Genomic DNA, 20,077 nt, shown 5'->3' on the forward strand with positions numbered 1-20,077 from the left:
CCGTCCCCTTCCTCACTTCCCTTCCGGTGCCACCCCCCACATGCCCATTAAGGCAGCCCACAGAAAAAAAAACTTGTCCCCTTTACTCCCATTATGAAGCATGGTGTTCTGATGTGGAATACCAACACCAACCAAATTGCAAAACCATAACAAATGTGTACGTACAGAGGAATCTCAAACAGCAGATGATTCCTTTTAAAATAGCTTCTAACAACGATTTAGCATAATTATATATGCTCTGCACTGAGGTTTGGAAGCACATTAACTTTCCCGTCAATGTAAAACCTCCTTTTGTATGCAGCTGGTGGGTGCCACGTTTCAAAGTACCATTTGCCAGTTTAAAATAAAACCAACAGAGCTAAACAACAAACCACCACAAACATGGCAAAGAAAAGCCAGCCACCTAAAGCTTGTTTTGTTCGGGTCTTGGGGCATATAAGCTTAAAACTCAGATTCTGTGGAACTATGAGTGGTTAGAAACACAATAGAGGCTTTATAACACACAGGAAAAGAACACAAAATCAATGTAAATATGGTTGGCACAAAGGTGTGACAGAGAAGAGCACTGCTCCCAGCCCTCAGGTATGCTGCAGCTTCTTGCTGAGTGTGCACTACCCACGTGCACTGTTGCTGTTGTGAAAGGTTTTGCTCCTCCATCTGAACCATTATTTGTAACTGCCTGTTAATGTGGATGCAAATGCAAACTTTGTGAAATTAAATAGATCACGTTAGGTAATTTGTATGGGACTCTTTACCACTTCTGAAACTGCATACATTTAGGAGTCATTTGTGTATACCTACATGCTTATGATACAGCTTGCAGCAGAAGCTATTACATCTAGCAGTGGTAGCACCATAACTTACACTTGCTTCCCAAAAATCTCGAGCAGGATTCTGAGGTCTGTGGTCCCTTTCAGGTGAGTGAAAAAATTAGCCAACGTTATTTTTGCAGATAGGAATGAAGGGTGAATGCTACAAGTACATTCTATCTGTAAAAGCATGTGTGAAATGTTAGGGAGGGCAAGGAGCCTTATCTCCCTGCTCTCTGAAGAAACTGTGTTTTGAGCCCTTTATTTCAATAATGGTGTTAAGGAAAAAGGAAAAATATACCATCACTTTGATGTCTGTAATATGAGCACAGAAATAAGCCCAAACGTGGTAGGCCAAAAGCACCAGCCAAGTACATTCCCCTTGGTATTTTTCTGACCAAAAGAACTTTCTCTGACAGAATCCAGTCCAGTCTGGCCACTCCTTATTTAAAATTTTATTTCAGTTCAGTTTCTCAGAATGACTGTGATTTTCCAAAGCATCTTTTGTTCTGCTGTGTTTTAGGTAACAGATTATTAAAACAATTTTGCTTGTCATTATGTTCTCTAACATGGAGTGAAATAAATGAAAAAGTAAATGTTTTTGGGACTTGGAACACGTCACTGGAGAATCTGAAGTACCTACAGGTATTTTCATACTAAGCTTGAAAATACTTTGCCATATTTACTAGTGCAAGCCTGAGTCTTGGTTGACTTTTGGAATAATGATAACTGCTAAGATCAGCTGATGAATAACTGCTTATAGTGTTTGCAGGAACTGAGAAGCTGGTCTATAGCTGGGCATTAAGATGGCTGGATCTCTATGTGAAGGGCCTGAACTTCCTCTGCAGCATAAGAAAAAAGTCAGAGATAGGTAAGACCTGAGGACTAGCAGTGATTAAGGCAATGCAGTGTAGCATTTAGCCATTTAGACCTAAGCCTGTAAAGAAGCAGACTGTTCCAATGCTTTCAGGATATGAGAGACACAGTTTAGAGTATTTGAAGATACTTAACCTACTTAGCTCACCTAGGAAAAGGATAATCTCACTGGCAGCCTTAAAGAGGCTTTACCCAACTGTTGCCCCTACCCTTTTAGTCTGTTTAGTCTGTTTAGAGACACAAAGGCCTGCAGGACACTGCCAGCCCTCCACAGCAGTGAGGGTACATTTCACTGACTGCATCTCAGAGCGCAGTTGGGGTGTTTTCAGAGTGCAGGATTCAGTTTTCCAGCTTACAGTCCTCATGGAATAGCTACATACTGAGTCAGCAACTCCAGCACCCACTGAAATTTCAGCTGGAAAAAAAAATACTAAATCACAATTAATCACATTCACCTGAAGCTAATTACACAGACATGATAGAACTGCAAAAAAGCATAAGGATGGAAAATGTAAATATTACTTAATAATAGTGACAATTGCGCAGGGTTTTGATCTTGCTTACAGAGAATGATTCAAGATTACCTGGTTAGGTAGGGGGAAAATACCCATGCTGACCTTTTGCTTTTGTTCTCAGGTTAGCTTCAGTCAACAAACCTATTGCTGTATCTGCTGTGTTAGCACAGCAGCCACTGAACTTCTTCAGCACATCTATCTCCCATTCTGCACGTGTTCTGACACCACAGCAATAAAGTCCAGTGCCATCTCAGGCTAACATGAGTGACAAATGCGAGTAAAACCGTGCTTAGATTGATCCTTAGGATTTGCCTAGTAAAATATTCAGTGGTTGCTGTTGTTTCCATCACAGTGCCACACAGCTACTGTCTAACTCTTCATTTTCCTGTTGCATGTTCTTTTTGGATATCGCTTCCAGTGGAGCAGTGACAATCTCAGGACACTATTCCAAGTGCATTTTTTTCCTGTTGTCAGTGCAACTGTTTGCATTGGCTGTAAGGGGAGCCAGATCAGGGAGTCCTTCCTTGTTTCAATACACAGCCACTGTTTTGCCCGTGTATCAATTCTGTTTCACCATACAGCCAGATGAATTCATGCACTCACAAGGGGGCAACAGAGGTGTAGGAACATGAGAAGTGTTCATGATGGAGAAGCTGCCCGACCACTTCTATTGCTAAATTCCAACCACGGCCTAAATAAATCCTATTTCAGAAACAAAAAAGAAGTTGGTTTTGCTGTTGTCATGACTAGTTTGAATTTAACATTAAAATAACAAAAAGGAATTGCTCCTGTTCTCGAGGCACCCTGAAAACAATGGGACATGAGCAACAACAACCTGCTATTCGGGTTCTACATTTCAAGACATTATAGGAACTTCTAACAGAGAAAATTCTCCTAACAGAATGGCATCTAAAAGGAAAATGGAAAATGTATGACAACAAAGAAGCAAACTGAAGACATCAACATTTCCCTGGGATTTTTAAATAAACACTTTGGAATCAACACCACAGATAAGCATAATGATCTGTAGGATGGTTTTCTCACAGCCTGCCCTGTAACCCCTTACTTGTCCTATTCTTCAGATCAAAGACCATTCCATTTCTCTAATTTATTTTCAGGCAGGTTCCTGGTCAGTCTTGTGAAAGTAATTAAAATACACGTTTCAGACTCATGATTCTACTACAGTGCTGCAGCATTTGAGACACGGACTCAGATGTGGATGATCCAAATTGTTTATTACAAGTTCTCACATCCCTTATATACCTTCACAAGTTTTTGTTTTCTAACTTTCCCAGTCGCCCTTTCAACTTTCCCAACGATATTTACATGTCAACAAAGCATTCTACAAAACACTTTTCAACTGTCCATGCAAGCACATATCCAATCAGAGCTGTGAGTCTCTTCTTCAACTTCCTGAGGTGTCCTTGGTTCTCATGCTGTTTATGTTGCTCCACAGCTGCTGCTCTGAACAGCTTTTCTTGTATTCCCTCACTCTATCACATCCAGAGAGTACACAGACATTACTCAGCTCGCCCCAAACAGCGACACGTTGCCCTGCAATAATCTGTGCCTGCCAGGAAATGCAAGTCCACACGTTAACTTACACCTTTGTCTTCTTCAAGGAAGGGCAACAGATTCAAGGTTCCCTTCCTCCCAAGGGATACATTTAATGTAAGAACGTTTTGAGATGCTCTCCAAATTAGAGAGGTGGACAGAGCCGCCACCCCGCTCCCTCCCGACACCCCATCCACTGATGGATCTGCCAGCTCCATCAGCTCACACCTTCCAGCTGCCTGTACTGACAGGCAATAAGCACTCCTGCCCACGCCCAAGATGGAAGGCATACTTAATACATAGAATAAGAATTGTTGGTATTGCCCAGATCCGTTTAGGATGACACAGCTTAGAACTGCAGCATTTTTCCTGAAGACGGGCACAAATGCATCCTAAGAACGTGGAGAAACACCTGAACCAAATGACAGACCCAAGAATGAAACACAGGAGGGTATCCCCGCTGGAAGCCATCGAGTGGTAAATCACCTCATTCGCACCTCAGCCCGCAAATACAACCGACCTGCAGGCAGTGAGCTGCCGATCCCGGCTTGCTCCCGGAGAGAAGGAAATCTCTGGCACCAGCAAAAGGAAACGCTTGGCTCGCTTGGATTGTTCTACGCAGAGATAAGGCAGCTGGCTATACACCACTCCGTGATCTGACCGCTTAAGGCCAGTCAGACATCAGCTGGGAGTGCCAGCAGGTTTGAAGAACTCATCGCTAAGAGAACAGATCAGACAGAAGGGAACAGGAACTGGGCAGTTGTCACTAGAAGCGAACACACAAAACCGCGGCAGGATCTCCCCATCTGTACCACAGCTCGCAGTGAGCGGCTCTGCAACAGGAACACGGATTTCAGTGCGTCTGATTGTAACTTCCAGCCCCGCTATTTACAGGCAATGCTTCTCAGTGAGCGATGCTGCAGTTTTTGCTCTGGCCGCTGATTTGGGGCTGTCCCACAGCCATCCCCTGCTGCTCCCAGCGATGTGCGCAGCCCCAGCAGTGCCACACCGATGGCCGTAGCTCCCATCTCCCTCTCATCATTTGTTGCTGTTCTTTTCCCTTTTTCTTCTTTAAAGGAAAGAGGAAGTTGTAATTCTGGAGCACGGATAACTACCACGTATTGCAACAAAGGGTACAAAAAAGAAACCGAGTATCGGTCCCTCTAACATTCATCAAAGCGGCGGTTCATTAGTAAAACAAGCAAACAAACACGACGGGAACGAGAGCGCTCCGGGATTACAGGAGCAGCTCTTCCCGCAGTAACTGCAGCCCACCCGCTCGCGGCGCTTTGCTGCCGTCCGTCCCGCTCTCGGGTCAGCTCAAAGCAGGTTTCAGCTCCCAGCACCGCCCCAGAGCTCGTCCCGCACCGCCGGCTCTCGCTGAAAGAAGCCCGCGGACAGGAGGAAGGGGAGGTCAGAACCTGCTCGTTAACCGGGCTGCAAAACCGCTCCTGCTGTTTTGGCACTCGGCGCCTACGGGACTTTTCAGATGAGGAGCGTTGTTCGCTGAGCCCGTTAAGTCGATCCTCCTCCACTTCGTGCAGCCTCCGGCAGCGGCGCCTCTGCGCCAGGACTGCACAGCCCGCGGCAGCGGGAGCTCACCTGGTTTTCTTCCTCAACGACCGGCGCCCAAGAACAGCTTTCCAAGCCCAGGCCGGACACGTCAGTCATTACGCCGCCCTCTTTCCCTCACCTCCATCTCAAGATGAAGCTTGCCCGTTTCTCCGTCCCAAGCTCCTGTTTCTCCCTGTTTCTCCCCTCCCCTCGCAATAGCCCGGGCTCTACGAGCGGCAGCTGAGCCAGGCAGCCCACGGCGCGTCCGTGTCCAGGTGTGCCGAGGCAGACATGAAACACAAGGCACCGGCAGCCGAGCCACAAAGGAGGGTTTCGCGTCGCCCAAATGCCGCGCGGCGGAGCGGCGGCGCCCCATTGTTCCCGGCCGCCCTCGAGCCCCGCCGCCGCCCGGGCAGGGGGTCCCGGCTCGCCCCGCTGCCCCGGCCCCGCCCTCCCCGCCCCGTTGCCATGGTCACTGTGTCTCCGATGCGCGAACCTTTCACCGTCGGGCCGTGAGGCGCTGGTACGGACGCGGGAAGGGAAGAGAAGCGGAGCCGGGCCGGGAGGGCGGGCGCTGGGGCGGCACTGCGGCGGGGCAGGGCGGTGCGGGACGTGGGGCGCTGCCGGGGGCGGGCGGAGGGAGGAGAGCGGAGGGGCCGCGCGGTTGTACGGCCGTTGCCTCGCGGGCGTTTGCGGCCGGACCGCCGCGGCTCGGATTTGTTCCGTGCGCGTCTTCTGCTTTTTACAGCCGCTGCCCAAAACGTGCGTTTTGTCCTAAGACACGCCGTGAGCGCTCCCTGGGCGCTGCGCACAAAGCCTTAAGCCTCCGCGGTTGGCGGAGATCGCCCGCTCCCATCAGCGCCACATCCCGCGGCCGCTCCGCTCCGCTCCGCTCTCACCGCCGTGCGGGGCTGGAGCGGAGCTTGGGACGGGGCAGGCGGTACCTGAACTGCAGACTAATGATTTCCTTCTCAGTGTGTTGAGGAAAACTGCACTGAGGAGAGTGTGCAGAGATAACGCGAACCGCGTCCGGTGCTGTTCATTGCTGTAGGACGCCGGTAAACGAAACTCCACCGATATTTATAGTCTTAATACTTCTTTGTCAGAGAGGTGTTACGGCCAAATCAAAAACCCATGTGTTTTAAAAGAGGGTATCCGATGTATCCTTTGTAACGCTGATGGGACCTGCTGCCAGTATAATGGACCCCCGAGGTCTGTCTCGCTGTTCCATGTAATGCTCCTGCTTTGTGTGGATTAATGTTCTTCTGTTTTCCTTTTCAATGCAGGTTTGATTCTTTTTCTTGTCCCTCAAATAGGTTTTTAATATGTTGTTGAAACATTTTCCCTTTCAATCAGAAAAAAAGGAGATGTCACTGGTATCTGCAGTTTGAAGACTGGATCTTATCTGAAAGTCACTGAGCCCAGGAGCTGCCGCCTTAGTCTTCCCATAGGACAAGGATGCCTTCGTTTCTCAGTTAAATGAATTTCTTAGTTTTGCATTTATTTTCTTTGAAATGGAAAATGTATGTGGAATGGATTTGAAATGAATTTTTAACTGACAAGTTAAAGAGCAAAATAGATAATGTGAGGCTATGCACACAAGGTGTCATTTGTGGGACTAGAAGTCTGTAGAAGACTAGAAGACTGAAATTTACTGTGCTTTGTTCAGTGTATCATAAACCTAATAAATAGCAATCAAGTTTTGCCATAAATCTGAAGTCACTTCATGCTGTTCTCTGTCATTCCAGTATAGGAAACTAGTTGATGGTTTAACCCCCCGCTCAGTTGGTTCCCTTCACCTAATGTGTAGGCTGCAGTAGGGCAGCAGCAAACATTTACCCATAGACAGTGATAACTCCTCACATCATTGTTCGGCTCCTTACTACATATACACAGTTACACGTCTTTAATGTGCTGTCATCTTGAAACCTAAGCAGGTCTCAGGAAGGACTTGAGTGTTTCAGAATGGACTTTAAATCAGTTACTGAAGTCTTCCTTGAGGGCTGAGGGTCTGTTTTGTCATTGAAACAGCCCAAAAAGCATCTATCTTTTCACTTTATAGTAGGAGCTGCAAGTGTGGCAGGTGCAAAATAGCACAAGTACTGCTGCCAGAGTTACACCCAAGGCAGTATTTCATAGAGGGGCCAAAGAAACTCCAGCAGAAAGAAGTGCGCAGGCCTTTTCTTGCTCTCCTTTTCCAAGATTTCTCTGGGCATTGAGGCTCAGAGATATGCAGCTCCCAGGAGTACAGCGAGGCCAAGCATCTCCTCCTGAATCGTAGCACAGCAGAGCATGGACGTCCCCCTGGGGACTGGAAAGCACACCTTGTGGTACTGACCCAACAGCCCTCACAGCCTGACTCAGAATCAGTAACTGATGTGAGAACAGCATGTCAAAGCTGTAAAAGAATAGTATTTTAAAGCTGTTATTATAGAATTGCAAGAAACCTGTTTTGATGGATGCAGTTGACAGTGAGATAGAAAGTGAGCGCTGGGAAGAAAGCAAAACAATAACAGCTAAATGCAGTTACTTTTGTGCACACAAAACAGAAACAGGCAGGCTTTAAAGTCACGGTGCTCTACCACCAGCAATACGTCAATAACTGGTTGCCCTCAGAGAATGCCATATAGGTTTTTATATTAAAGAAAAACCAACAAAACAACGTAACTGTAATGGATTGAAATCCCTTGAAAGCGTAGATGTCATCAGTCGCTAGTTGTGCAGGAGTTAACGTAGTACCAATAGAGTTTTGGGTAGACATTTTGATTTTGCATGCTTGGGGTTTTCTTTAAGTCCTTTACATTAGCTATTCAGTTCTTCAGGCTATTTCTTTGAGATTAAGTAACAGAATTTCTTATTTGTGTAATGCTGACGTTCTTACGTCAACCAGCACTTCTGTCTCTGTTGCAGATATGAACAATGACCATAGTTAACAAGCCAAAATCTTCAAAGTCTAAAAAGTCCTCATCGAGGCGATCTGGTAGATCCAAGAAGCCCACCACTAAAATGAAGTCACGCAACTGGGGCCGGATACCACCTGGAAAAGATCCGAACCAGGGACGTGGTGGTGCTATTTATTGTACATCATCTGAAAGATCTAAACGTTTTACCCTTAAGGATTTAGGTAAGGTCTTTTAGGTGGTCTTTTATAAGGCCTCCATTGTCTGTCTTCTAAGCAAAACAAAAGTAGGAAATGCACTTCTTGTTTCACTGGTGTGAAATAATGGGACTGCTGGGGGATAAAGGCTTCAACAGTAGAATTCAAGTTTGTGAGTTCACTAAGAAAACTGAAGCAGATTGGTGTTGCAGAACCTAACCTTGATACATTTACAGTCTATTCTGAAATATGGGGGTAATTTTTAGTATGCAGATTCATCCACGTCTTTTTGTTTTGCAAAGAAAAGTGTGCTTTGTTGTTGCCATGCAGAAGTTTTTGAGTGATGACAGTGCTCGGGGAAAAATCTGATAGCTATCGGGCTGTCTTCTCTGATAGTTACTTGTTTTTACTTCATCCTTCCATTTATTGCCATATAGTTTCAAAATCCCAAATCATTTTGACTAATGAGTAACTGTAGATGAAGTTGACATTAGTAAAAACAGAATGATAGTTTGTCTTGCCTTCGAAAAGTTAAAAAGGGTGAATGAATGTGGTTTTTTCCCCAACGCGGTGTGTTGACCAGCAAATTGGAGTGGTGTTATTAAAGCTGCCCATAATAAGACTTCCTCTCTTGGATTATACTTGGTTCTTTTGGGTGCTCCTGCAGAATGCTATATTTTAAATATTTGTTTTTTAAACAAGCAAAAAACCCTCATGTTTTGAAATACAACCTTCTTGCAGTCATTAACGACGGAATTGCTCCACCACAAAGGATTCTTTTTCCACCTGAGAAGATTTGTATGGATTGGCAGCAAACACAAACTGTTGGAGTTGGACTCTTCAATCTTGGCAATACGTGTTTTATTAATTCTGCTCTACAGTGTTTGACTTACACACCCCCACTTGCCAACTACATGCTTTCCCTTGAGCACACCCAGTCGTGTGAGTACTTTTTAACACTATTTGAAGTCTGTGGGACAGCTCTGAGGTTGAAATAGCAACAGTAATTCTGTGAAAAAACTGTACTTGTCTGATTTTACCTGTAGAAATTGGCTTTGAATGTTGTATTAACAATGGGCTCAGAACAGCATATGGGGTGATTTTGCATTTAATGTAGCGTGGTGAGAAAAAAAAACAAAAACAAAAACAAGATTTCTTGCATTTCATTACTTAAATGAAGCATTGGAAAGGAATGCATTTCATGAACATTTGGCATCTGCGCTTCCTGCAGGTAGCAGGATGATAAGGCTTAGGGTGCTGGCATCCCAGATTCTTAGTCCTCACAAGCTAGATGTAAACTGGATGTAAAATTTGTTTCAATTAAGAATCTCTTTGGAAAAAGGAGGGCAGAAGTACTGTAACATACATTGCTTTCATCTTTCCTGTCTCCCAAAGGATTCTTAGCTCTCTCCCAAGAAACTCACCTGACAGCAGTGTGCTAGCAAAATGAAGTATTTGGAGATAATGTCTGTATCTTCTTCTTCTCTCTTTAGGAAGTGAAATATCCTGAGTATTTAGATCTTTGTGCCTACATGTCACAGTCAATCGGAGAACCACTTCTCTATGCTTTATACACTGTTTTAGTACATAGTGGAGACAGTACTCATACGGGACACTATTTCTGCTTCATCAAGGTAGATATCAACATCATTCTAACATGGTAACATTTGTGCAGGTAGACCAGTTAAAATGTTATTGGTAACCATTGTTTCTAGAACAGAAGATTTCATTATATGTTTGTGTATATGTTGTTCTGTGGTGTCCTATTAGTGATTTCATTTGGAAAACAAGCAGTTATCTAAAGATACCACTGTCTTTATTTGCAGGCTGCTGATGGACTTTGGTATCAGATGAATGATGCTACGGTAGTGCGAAGTAACATCAAAACAGTTCTTAGTCAGCAAGCTTATGTACTGTTTTATATCAGGTAACAACAAATATTAAAATGTGTTCAGAGCACATTTACTTTCCTGTTATTTACATTTTCTTCTTCTTTTCTAGTGTTTTTCTTTCTGAACTAGTAAAATACCATTTGAAGAATTCAGATAAACATATACATGCAGATCTAATTCAGTTCTGTCTAACTTGAAACTCCCTGACATTTATTAGTGTCCGTTGCTTGGCCTTAAATTGCTACTATGTGCAAATTGCTATGTAGCTGTTATGTGTAGCTGGCTAATTTAGAAGAAGGGAGAAAGTGAGGTGGTGAGTTGTGTAAGACTAAGTTATTACTCTGAAAAGGATTGCAGAAAAACCACTATTTTTTAGTTTGCAGTCTTGTTTAAGTCTTCCATATATGACTTCTGTATCCTATAAACTGTTCTTCTAAAACTGCTGGATAGGATTTAATGCAAGAGTAGGCTGAAAGACAAACTCTAAACTAAGATCACTACTCTTTTCTGAAGGCGCTACGATTAGACACTTGGAGAACGTACTTTTTACTTACCTGCACCGTCTTATCCCTGTTCATTCCTTGGTCAGAGAGGGACTAATAGTAAGCAGGATGATTTTATGGGACCACGACTTCCTCCTCATATGATTAAGGTAATTTAGAGGAGTAGGCAAAGGGGGTGGGGAGCAGATAATGGCACTAAATTGATAGTGGAGTGTGGGATTTCTATTTGTTTTCAGCATCTTAGTTTTATTTTCCTTCCCTCTGCACAGCTTTCTTCACAGCTGTTATGCTACTATTTAAATACTCTCCTAATACTTAAATAATTTTTAAAAATCTTTTTCCTATCAGTGTCACTTTAGGTGAGACAGTGAAATCCATTTGTCTTATATCCGACCAACAGAACAATTATTTTGGGGCTTTACGGGTATGTTTGAAGGGGAAAATAAGTGTATTTGGGAGTAGCTCTCTGCAGCAGTTGTTTGAATGGGTTTAAAAAATGATGCTGATTTGAAAGCATTATTCAGTAAAAGGAAACTAGGAAAAAAACATTTATTGTGCTTGCCTGGATGTATTTGAAGGGTGGTGTTTTTTTCTTTTTAGGTGTTTAGACAATTGGTCGAATTTGCATTTATCCATCTTGCAATCTCTTCTTTTTAAACACAGAATTCAAGTCGTTTAAATGGAAATGGATCTTCAAAAGAGGATGCCAGTACTGTTGGTGTCACCTTAAAAAGGCCATCTTCAGCTCCACCCACAGCTTGTGTTCAAAACTGGGCAATTACCAGGCCTTCAATAACTAACCCATCAAAAAAACAGAAAATCACTATCAGTATTCATAACAAATTGCCTGCGCTTCAGACAGCGTCACAGCCTGACTGCCGTGCTCTGGAGGAGGAGGCGGAGCTAAACAAGTCTGTTCCTTCATTCACATTTACAGATTCTTCTGCAGCAGAGTCTACCTCAAATGCATCAATGTTATTTGCTAATAATGTTTCCAAACAAGACGCTATGGATGAAATCTTTTTTGAGCCAGTGTTGAATGGAAATCTTAAACTCAGCTCTGATAATCCAGTCTCTTATGGTACAGAGCCTTCAGGAAAATCAGAGTTGTCGTCCTTATTTACAAGGAATTGCAACATAATATCTTCTAATGGAATTTTGATTGGAAAAGTCTGTACATTGCAGAATTCCCATTCTTCCTATCAGAATGCTGAAGAGGAAAGATCCCAGCATGAGCTGCCAACAAATGATACACTAAATGGTGCTAATAGTTTAGATAATGAGCCTAAATTGAATGGACTGAAACTTGATGATTCCAGTTGCCAATTCCCACCTGCTAAACCTTCCAAAATGTTATTTTCTAAAACCAATGGAGTGCTTGAAACAGTAAGTTATGTTTTTTCCATCTAGAATTTCTCACCTGTGATGTATTCAGGAGTGCTATAATGTTCCCAATTCATGCTAAACACTGAGAAAACAACACAAATTTGTTCATAGCACTTTGTGATATTATCCCATTCGAATTTGCAGAGCTGAGCTGATATTAGAACATGCCAGCTTACTTAAGTACCCCTGAGATAAAACTTCATAAATTTCATTACATATATTTTTGGAGTGAGTTGGAGTTACACGCAAAGCGTAGCAAGCACATCTAACTCAAAGCAATCTTGCTTACATTTAATGTAGAAATTCTGAAAACACTAGTCTGCAGTACTGCTACAAATACCATTATTTTTCTGCCTGTTAACTTCTGCATTGTAATTGTAGATGCCTATAGCTTTGTCTCCTGACCCTCAAGAAATGATCTTAGATTCCTTTACAAACGGCCAGTTGAACAGCTTGTCAGAGGAAATAAGGTAAAATGAAAAAGTTTGATTACAAGATTTTTTGCAACTTTTTCATGGTTTTACCTGCCCACATACTCTTAAATTGGGAGATTTAAGCCAGCGGAGAGAGTTCAATTCCATATGTCTAATGTTACGAGCAGAAGTGGTGATCAGCCCAGCACCTATTGCTCAGGTGCAGGTTGGTGACCCATGGAAAACTTCTGCTTTTTCATAGAATATTTTTCCATTTTCCTCTGTTGTCTGTAAAAATGTTGTCTATTTCTCCTTTTTTACAGCACTACAATATGTAAGTATAAATTTTCATCATCTGCTCTCTCCTTTGGGAGTCAGTGAGAAATCTGTGTTTCAATTGTTTTTTCTAGTTGGAGAGGGAGAGTAGATAGAGTGGTTTTGGCTATTGATGGTAGTCAGAACAGCAAGTAGAAGAAGACGTGTTGGGCTTTTTTGTTTGTCTTATTGCAATACAGTCAGATGCAAGATGGAAAAAAAGCACCTTTTCTGGGAGCTGAGGAGCATGTAACAATACAATATAGGTTTTTAAACTGAGTGTCTTAAAAAGGGTTCCAGTAGTCATGAGGTTTTTGGTGGGTGGGTTGTGGTTGGTTGGTCGTTTTACTTAATTTTGTATAATGGAATTTTACTTCTTCATCTCTTTCAAGAAAAGTGTTTTTATTTTGCGCAGTGTCCCTGGACCTCAGGAATCTTCTGAGAACAATTCTCTTATGGAAACAGTAATGATGGAAGCTCTGTTGGTCTATGAAGAATCCAGGAAACTTCCTTCTGACTTGAGCCTTGAGGCTGGGAATCTTTTTATTCAACCAGATTCTGAAACCATTTTTACCAAAGAAGAAGTTGCTGAAGGTATTATAACAAAAGCTGATAATGCACAACCCAATATCAATGGTCAGCACAAGGTCAGGAAAAGATCCTTGGACATTGAAGATGAATTCCTTGACAAAAAAGAGTCTGAGCACTGTGGTAACAAACTTAGAAGATTAAAAGAACCCGATCTCATTTCAAAAAAAATTCCTTTGTATATCAAAGGGTCTCCTGAGACTGAAAAGGAATTAGGGCAGGCTTCCTCTATAAAGTCTGATGCTGAATGTAGTTCTAAAAAACCTGCATGTCTGGATACTGCAGATTAATGCCAAGATACAAAGGACATATCTACTAACTACGTAGAAGTACCACCTGTCAATGACTCTTCTATTACAAAGCTGGATAAAGTTTTGGAAAGTCAATTTTCTAGAGAAAACGAGGGACCGACTCATAGGAATTGTGAAGAAAATAAGCATAGAAAAAAAGATAAATATATATATGATTCTAAAAAAACCGACAAAGAGCATTACCGAAGAAAAAGAGAACACTCTGATACAGAAGAGAGGGAGAAGCAAAACAGCAAACCAGATGTTCATTCCCTCAAGAGGATGTGCTATCACAGTGTGGAAACAAATAAGCAAAGTCGCTATAAACAGGAGCACTGCAATGCAAACAAATACAGATCTTCCTATACTGGAAGAAACAGCCCTGATGTCAGCAGAAACTCAGGGAAATATTACAGATCTAGAAGCAGAGGACGAGAACAAGACAGGAACAGATATTACCATTCCAAAAGAGAGAGAACTTGGAGCAGAGAAAGATACTATCAAGATGAATCCTGGAGATGGCAAAAATGCAGACACTACAACGATTACTATTATTCTCATGCAAGAAGAGATAGTCGAGAAAGAAAATTCTCCCATTACAATAAAGATTTTGACAGATCGAGTCAAGCTTACAGCAGGTCACATAAGGATTATCATTACAAAAGCAGATGGCCTCACAACTCACTCTCTAGAGAAGAGGACCTACGTCACTTTAGCAGCCACAGAACAGACTCACGGCACTGTTCAGTACCTCAGCAGCAGCAATCTGGAAAATACTCTCACAAAGGACGTGTAATTCCACCTGTGATAACTCATTCAAATTTTGAGTACTCTTCCCCAAAAAATGGAAAACAAAGCAACAGAAAAAGAAAATATGAAGGAAGTAGTGAAAGTGAAACAGAAATGAAAAGCAGAAAGGTAGAGAAAGAGGTTTTGGATGATGAAAAGATGAAAAAGTACAAGAAAGTCAAGAAGAAAAAGAAGTCCAAAGATAAACATCGAGAGAAGGATTACAAGTAAGCAAGGATTCCAGCATACTCAGCAATTTTTTCCTAATTCTTTTCTGGGTGTTTCTCATATCTTCCTTTTTTTCATTGTTTTTAACTTAGTTTTATAGCATGATCTGGCTGGGGACAATATTATTAGGTTGATCGAATGAAGACAGGAAAGATATTGCTGAATTGTATTAGAAAACTATACTTGGACCACATAGTTAGAGTCACGTCTGCATACTATTCTTGATTAGGTAAAAAATTTTTTTTTTAATTGCGTATATTCCAGAACTAGCCAATGTTAGTGATTCGTTTACAAACCAGGACCTGTTGTCCTTCAATCTGAGGGCTTAAGTTTGTTGCATCTAAAGTTAGATGCGCACAAAGTACCACAAAGTAGCTGACGCGCTGCAAGTCATCACCTGTGGTAAAATTAATAACATTTTGTATATGCATCAAGTGCCACATCTTTTTTCTATTTTTAATTTGCATGTTTCCTTCAGACTTCATGATTCGGATTACTCTGTGCTCCACTTTGACAATGACAATCGCAAACGTAAGAAAAAAATGAAAAAGAAGAAACACATCAGGAAATTGAAAGGCTTCTTGGAATATTTAGATCCTCGTTTCTTGAAGAAAACATGGGAGAAGGAAGGATCTTGCTCTTTTGCTGACTGTTTATGTGAGCAATACAGAAATGGACGCAGTATACAACCCATTATACAACCCAGCAAGGAAGGGAAACCTTCCTGCGTGAGTGAAATCAAGAACTAAATCTCCATTACATCCATGGAGCGTATTAAAGGTAAGGGGCCACTGGATGCTTAGAGAATTCCTTTATAATTCATATGGAGGTTATTAAAACAACCTTTAAATGCTTGCTGAAATATCTGTAGTATAAGTTTTTTCTTATGCATGAAGGATCACTAGGAAATAAAGTCTGAAGTAAAGAGGTGGAGAAACAAATCTTTTGGGTTTAAATTTGAAGGTTATGTGGTAAACAGGATGGAGAGATGTAAGGTAGCAAATTAGATTCAGTCCAACTAACTGGGAAAATTAAGGAGGCTGACTAGTCAAGAGGGAAGCAGAGACTTCCAGGTTGGTACTGCTATACAGAAACACCATCTGCCTAAAAAAAGACTGCCAGAATAATTTGTTGAAATATTTGTTCAGCTTTATTGTAAGACAGAACTAATGCTGACTGCTTATTCAGAGGAACATAAGTTGGTGGTAATACTGACACAGATTTGTTTTGGATGCAGATCTGCCTTCTAAGCACACTGAACACACAGTTCCTAACCCTCCAGATAATCCTTTATAATTTAACACCCGGAGAGTATGTTAAATTCTTGCTGTTGTTTTACTGCACGTTGAGTTCTTTTTCCTATTTGCATTGGGTTAAAAATACAGAGCAACAGGCTGACAAAATAGCTGTTTCCCCATTTTTAGTATAAAAAAGTCAAGTTGGTATTTAGTTTTCTATACAGAGAGTACCAAACTGAGTCCCTGACTAAATTCACACTGAACATGCTGTTCTTCTCAGCATCCTGACATGGATTCTCAGTAGATAATACAGTTTAAATTAATTAGCTCTAGTATTATATGATGAAGAACCACACTGCAACAAATACAGCCTCTAAACATTGAATTTGACAAAGTTTTCCACTATTTTTTTTCTAAACAGAGTATGCGTTATGTAGAAACAACCTTAGATGCCTGCTAATGACATGAGGTCACAGTCCTAATTGCTTGTATGTTTTAATAAGCACTCGCAATAGGATAGATTGCTGCATCAATTACCGTCATTTGATTTAGTTGTAGGACTATAGAGAAATGCTGATTCAGCAGGGCTGTAAAGTTTCTAAAGGTTCACTTTTTTAAAAAAATGAATTTACACATAATTAAAATATCTGTATATACAGTGTATCAGTACTCCAAAAAATACCGTCTGCATTACTGCGTCTGTTCTGAAAATCAGTCTCCCTCCCTGTCCAAATCTGTTTACCTCTTATAGGGAACGGAAGTAATCTCTATCTTGGTATCAAAGGCAAGCTTCATCTTGAACCTTGACATTTTATACCTACCTATAATTAATTATCAGTTGGCTTAACCATCCCTGGCAATCCCTTTCAATAACAGTCCAGGGCTGTAAATGTCATCCTGGCACAGGAAGCAAAGGAATTATTCTTCCTGCTTTACATCAAACTGCCTTTCAATATTTGGAGAAGTTAAGTATCAGAAGAGATTTTTACCTGAGGGAATTGCATTGTTTGGATAAGGAGGTAAATTGCCACAGTTGGTGGATTCAGGTACAGGAAAGTTTCCCCAAGGTGAAGTACAGTTGTTGAGGAACATGTTTATATTTTAAGATGCTGACAACCACAAGTTTTAATCTAAAGATATGATATTTTGGAGGAGGCTGGCTGATCACATGTTATTGTAAGCTTTAATACAGAATCTGTCCCTTTGTTGACAAAAAGAAATGACGACTGTTAGTGCTGTAAAAAAAAAAAAAAAAAAAAAAAAAAAAAAAAAAAAAAAAAAGACTTGTTATGATGCTAAAGTCAAAAGAATCCCACTTGTACTAAATTCTAAGTATCTCTGTTCCAGGTGATCAATCAGGAACAATAGCACAGGTGAAAATGCATCTAATGCTCTTCTGGCTCTAGTGAATTCTCTAGCCAGCAGATGGCAAACTTTTTTTTCATACACCAGTCAAAAATAGAGTAAGAAAGTACAGTGAAGGACTGAGAAGGACTTGCTAGGTTGAGCCGTTCACTCGGACTCACGTTACTGTGAATAAATGAGCAAGAATGGAAATGTCTGCTGATAGCTTGCGGCTTATGGAAAATGCAGATAGAAGGGAGAAGTTTTAAAGCCCTTATTTTCCTGTGTTCCTATGTTCTCTAGCAAGTTTCTGAAAGCTTCTGTTTTTTCAGCTGAGATCTGGTCATCTTGACCACAAGATCATTAATCAAACAAGGATGATGTCTAAGCAGACATTCAGATAAGATGTGCCCATTACTGTGAAAGCGTTGTCCTAATATGCTGTGTGCAGCTAGCAGAGTTGTTAACATGGGACTGAAAGAGTCACTTCGCTGTGAGGCCCTCAGGAGCCTTCCCCAGTTACAGAGCTGACCAAACTGCATGCAGGTTTGGGACTTCTCTGTTTAGAAATACAATCAGTGAGCCAGACAGCTACACCTTGAATCTGACAGCAGGGAATGACATTTCTTCCCTTTGTTTTTCAGATGCAGTTTACTGATTGAAGCCTTCAATACTCAAACTAAAACAACATCAAAGCCACCAACTTCTGACCTACACCAACCATCTAAACCACCAACTTTTCACCATCAAAAGCAAACACTTCTCACCATCAGATCCGACTTTAATGTGATGGCTTTTGCCTTCCCAGCACTCCCATCAGTGACTTTAACCATTAACCAAAACCAAGACCTTTGGCCATCAATACCGACAACGTTATCAAAACCATGCTTACCATCCATACTTAGATTTTATCAAAACAGAAAAGTTACCATCAAAACAAAACCAATCATAAGTGGTGCTTCAGATTTCTGTGAAGAATTTTACCATGAAAGAACTTTTTTTTTAGTTTTTAACTCGAGACTTTCTTTTTTAAAATGGACTTCTAATCCAAAATAGTCGAAACTTTCTACAACTGCTGAACATTGTAAATTACCATGTGAATATCTCACTGAAACTAATGCCCTGGAATAGAACATCTCAAATGCTGCTTAATTACAGACTCAGGTTGATTGTGTGTTATTCATGTAATGTTACTCCAAGTTAGACATCTGGTGCAGAAGCGACCAGGAAAACCATGGAATTATAAAATCTTCAACTGACCGTCTGTATATTTAATTTAAAGACTTATTTAAGACTTCACGAGCTCTCCAACAACTCCAACAAGTTCTGCAAGAGCTTCATCCTTTTTCTGCAACGTCTGTCACTAGAAACTAATTTATTTCACATCTTAATTACACTCAAGATTGGGAGAAAACGTTCTGGTTTTCAGCAAGTGCAACATAACGATCAGAATATGCAGTTCTGAATGTATCTTCCAGACGATTTGTATATTCCCATATGTTTTTATTACATTTTCTTTTATACTTGTCTCAAGTCTCAGTTGTTTGTTTCGTCTCTAAAGTTTCTAGTTACAGACAAATTCATACTGTAATTTTATTTTTTATTATTAAATGCTATCAAACTGTGATGCACTTATTATTCACTGGTCCTGCATCAGGAAATGAGTGGGGAACCTGTATTAAATACAGTTCATCTGAATAATCTGTCTGGTTTATACAAGCTGTGTTGTTCAGAGATGTCTAAAGTTTGATCTTTGTTTTTTTAAAGATAAAAAGCACTTGCCCCACTGTAAATATATAGCATGTAAAATTTATATAGTATATAAATACAGCAAAGTTAAAGTGAATTTTTACTTGAGTTATTTAACATGCAATATGTCATGTGAATTGATAGCTTACCAAGTGTGTTTGATAATCAAGAAATCAGATCTTCCTTTCGGTCGTAGTGAGAAGATGCTGTCGGAGTACCCAGAGAAGATAAGTAATGAGGACTTCAGCTGCCTAGACAAGGATGCAGAAATATTTCTTCTTTGAAGTTAGAAGCTTTCAAAACCAGGCAACAGGTTGAAAGCTCAGCGGTAGCTTCCTGCTCTCTGCAGCGCTAACGGAGGAGGGAGGTTACTTTTTGCTAAATAAAGTACTTTAAGTAAGATTTTTTTACGTGGAGAACACCATAAAGCCAAACCATAAGTGTACCCTGCATAATGTTCCTATGGCAACAGTTATGTGAAGTTACATAAAGTAGCGTGACAAAGAAAATGCACACCTGTCCTGTATCTGCCTTTTTTTTTCCTCTTTTGTCCTTTGGCTCTGAGGTTTGATGTCTTGTCTCTGTCCAATGAACAGCTCTGGGCTGGATGTCTGAAAGGAGCATGGCAGCAGACTGCTGTGCTCTGGCATCGCTGGGGCTGCAGGAAGAGAGCTGCACAGTGTGGTGGATGCGGTGACCCCAACAGCTTGGAGCTCCATGCTGAGCCACTGCGGTGGCAGGGCTGCCAGCAGGGCTCGGTGCCTGCCCAGCAGAGATGGGTGCTGAACAGTGTGACTGAGATTCACGGAAAGGACGTGCAAGGCCTTCCCTTCTCTTGGAGTGGTTCTCAAAGGACATGGAAGTCTCCAGCTCCTCACAAATCAATGCTTATAGCATACTTTATGAAATAGATTCTGCAGTGGAAGGTTTTTCCTCT

The 20,077-nt window shown here is 41.4% G+C and overlaps 1 protein-coding gene and 1 pseudogene across 5 annotated transcripts in view; both read left to right on the forward strand.

The window, feature by feature from the left end:
- The window catches only part of BFAR (bifunctional apoptosis regulator), a 43,242-nt gene extending 34,991 nt beyond the window's left edge, over positions 1-8,251 (forward strand). For 2 of the 4 annotated variants that reach the window (XM_085513812.1, XM_085513817.1), the window contains one exon: positions 8,219-8,251. In XM_085513812.1, coding sequence (XP_085369938.1) covers positions 8,219-8,231 — 13 coding nt within the window. In that variant the 3' untranslated portion in view covers positions 8,232-8,251. Of the gene's footprint in view, positions 1-6,664; positions 7,027-8,218 lie in introns of those variants that run through there. The other 2 variants (XM_085513810.1, XM_085513809.1) reach the window with 2 other exon arrangements.
- A 2,559-nt stretch (positions 8,252-10,810) lies between these two features.
- LOC146758670 (ubiquitin carboxyl-terminal hydrolase 42-like) lies at positions 10,811-19,653 on the forward strand (annotated as a pseudogene). Its single transcript, XR_014933756.1, has 6 exons — positions 10,811-10,949; positions 11,464-12,186; positions 12,568-12,656; positions 13,330-14,808; positions 15,288-15,589; positions 18,036-19,653. The product of XR_014933756.1 is annotated as a ubiquitin carboxyl-terminal hydrolase 42-like (transcript).
- The last annotated feature ends 424 nt before the right edge of the window (positions 19,654-20,077 follow it).

The sequence above is a fragment of the Coturnix japonica genome, chromosome 13 (assembly GCF_054131305.1).
Source record: "Coturnix japonica strain WE chromosome 13, WE-NBRP24, whole genome shotgun sequence".
Taxonomy (NCBI): Eukaryota; Metazoa; Chordata; class Aves; order Galliformes; family Phasianidae; genus Coturnix; species Coturnix japonica.